The sequence below is a fragment of the Tupaia chinensis genome, unplaced genomic scaffold (genome assembly GCF_000334495.1).
Source record: "Tupaia chinensis unplaced genomic scaffold, TupChi_1.0 Scaffold000610_1, whole genome shotgun sequence".
NCBI lineage: Eukaryota > Metazoa > Chordata > Mammalia > Scandentia > Tupaiidae > Tupaia > Tupaia belangeri.
The window spans coordinates 1,898,588-1,900,944 of NW_006160129.1; the positions used below are offsets into that span (position 1 = coordinate 1,898,588).

The 2,357-nt window shown below is 39.0% G+C and overlaps 1 protein-coding gene across 1 annotated transcript in view; it reads right to left on the reverse strand.

Moving 5' to 3' along the window:
- Positions 1-2,357, reverse strand: part of TSGA13 (testis specific 13) — a 17,343-nt gene that overhangs the window by 11,050 nt on the left and 3,936 nt on the right. The window contains exons 3-4 of the mRNA XM_006158838.2: positions 2,209-2,238; positions 1,515-1,590 (exon numbers count right to left, since the gene is read on the reverse strand). Coding sequence (XP_006158900.1) covers positions 1,515-1,590; positions 2,209-2,238 — 106 coding nt within the window. The remainder of the gene's footprint in view (positions 1-1,514; positions 1,591-2,208; positions 2,239-2,357) is intronic.

The following is a 2,357-nucleotide window of genomic DNA, read 5'->3' on the forward strand; positions in this document are numbered from 1 at the left end:
CTAAAAAAAAAAAAAAAAAAAAAAAAAAAAAGAAGCAAAGCAAGATACAAAAGGGCATAATCTTGGGACTGTGTGTGTTAGGAGCTCCAGGGACTGCCCTGCTAACTAAGTTGGGAACAGACATAGTCATAGAGGAAGGGAGAAGTAACAATTCATTTTGCCTCCCCCCACCTTTTTTTAAAATAAGATTTTTGCTATATCTTATTTATCATTGCATGTGCAGGGCATGTGCACTCACCAAAAAGAGAAAGAGGGAAAGTGGGAAATTACTCCCCTTCCCCCCACTGAGACAATGACCAAACTACACTCCTTTTTCCTCCATTTTCCTCTCAGGATTTTGGACACACACACACACACACACACCCTCGTCTGGCATATTTTTCAAGCCACCGGTCCAGGACTCAAAACACAGAGTCAGCCATGTGGGATCTAGCTCCTTAACCACTGTGTCATCTTCTGGCCCCATGTTGCACTTTATAACATTTCTGCAACACATGATTCTTCCAGAAATGTTGCAAAAAAAAAGGTTTTTTTTGGATGCACTTCTGTCTACCACTTTGCATTTTCCTACTGGTGGTAGTGCTGGTTGTTGGTGGCCTGAGGGTCGCACCTGGTAGTAGAGAATCTGATCCTCTTTCTTCCCCTCTTCTGTGGCCCCTCCTGCTGCCTCCTTTATTTCTTAGCCCTAGGATGTCTAAGAATGAACCAAAGGAATAAGAACACACAAAAGATAGAAGCTCTGAATGACCTTCTTTGGACTTGGCATAATCAGAAATCAGAAAAAAAAGAGAGGAATGTAATCCTGTGTTTGGATCAGTGTTTCTAAAGATTGCCTTGCCCCCACAGAGGTGATATAATAAAATGGGGTGCAGAGAAAGGGTAACAGGCACTGAAAGATGAATAAAGCAAGGCAGTGCATGCAGAAGAGGAAAGCGTAAAAATGGGACAAAACTGTGTGATGACGGGAGGCATTGTTACGTTCCAGGAGGAAAATGCCAAGGGTTGTTCATTTTGAGGGACTGGGGGGCCGGGGGACCACGAAGAAGAGCAAAGTCACTCCATACATTTCTTTAGGGAGAGTAGGATGACATGAGACAAGTCCAAAGATGCGGATATGTTTTTAGTTGTATTAAGCGGAATTGCACGATCTCTGGCAGATGAAATAAAAGTTTGCTTGGAAAATTCACTCAATTATGACAAACCTGGGAAAGCAACCAAGACAACCAATGGAATTTTGCTATAAGAGGTAGCTGTAACATCTAGGAAAGTCAGGATTTAATATTCCCTTTCTTCCCTAAAAAAGATTTCTGGTTTCTGGATTTTATGTCCTGATTTGTTACTGATACGTTCCTTTCCCTTCTTTTTTTCTGTGCCTGTTTCTCTTTCTTAAAATTAGATAAATTAGCCTTGTTCTCTATATAAATCTATTCCTTTTTGCTTTCCAAAAGGAAGTTTGTGAGATCCAGCTTATAAAGAAAAATTACAAATGAATATTTGCTCGTGTTCCTCCTTACCTCTTCATTCTCAGCATCTATTACTTTCTCAAGTTTAACTGTGCTTTCTGAAGTCTTTGAGTTGCCATATTGAAAACTGAAAAAGAGAACATTCCGTTGCATTTTGTGGCTCTCAGGCCTTGCCTTCTTGCATGTTCTCAATGTCTCTCTAAAGAATGTGGAAGCCTAACTTAAGAAGAGCCCAATTTAAGTAATCACCAATTGAGTATACTGTAAAAAAAAATAATAAACTCATTATCAAGCCTGTACTTGGGGGTGGGGTGGGGAACTCAGTTTGAAGGATTAAAGAAATAGAACCTTTTGGAGATATGATAACATCTGATGGATCTTTTTCTAAAATAAAGGCTTTAGACCATTCAAGGAAGTTCTCCAGTAGACTGCTTAAGGAAAAATTTTGGTCAACCAGAACCTCACAATACCATTAAAGATGGCCTACTATCTCGAATGCTTACCTTCATACTCTTACTCTATAGGGAAGTGGCCCTACCTTGGCCAATGATTAGCCAATGAATCTACAGGGGAAAAAATATAGCTATTGGGGCTTTACAACTAAATCTCCTATCCCAATTGACCTTACTTGGATTACTGGCTCTCACATCTTCCTAACCACACCTAAAGATTTCTTGTCCTAGAACTAGGGTAGTAAAAATAGTTAGCAATGGTGAATATTTGTGTACTTTGTTCTTTTACTTACTTTCTCATCTTCCACCCAGGTACTGTTTCCCTATGGGGGAAAAGACAGGGAAAGAAGTTTCAATATTTGATAATAAAGTGTTTTGGAGTTCCTGGCTGATTTTTTTTTTTTGAGAGTTTTTTTTTTTTTTTTTTTTTTTTTTTTTTTTT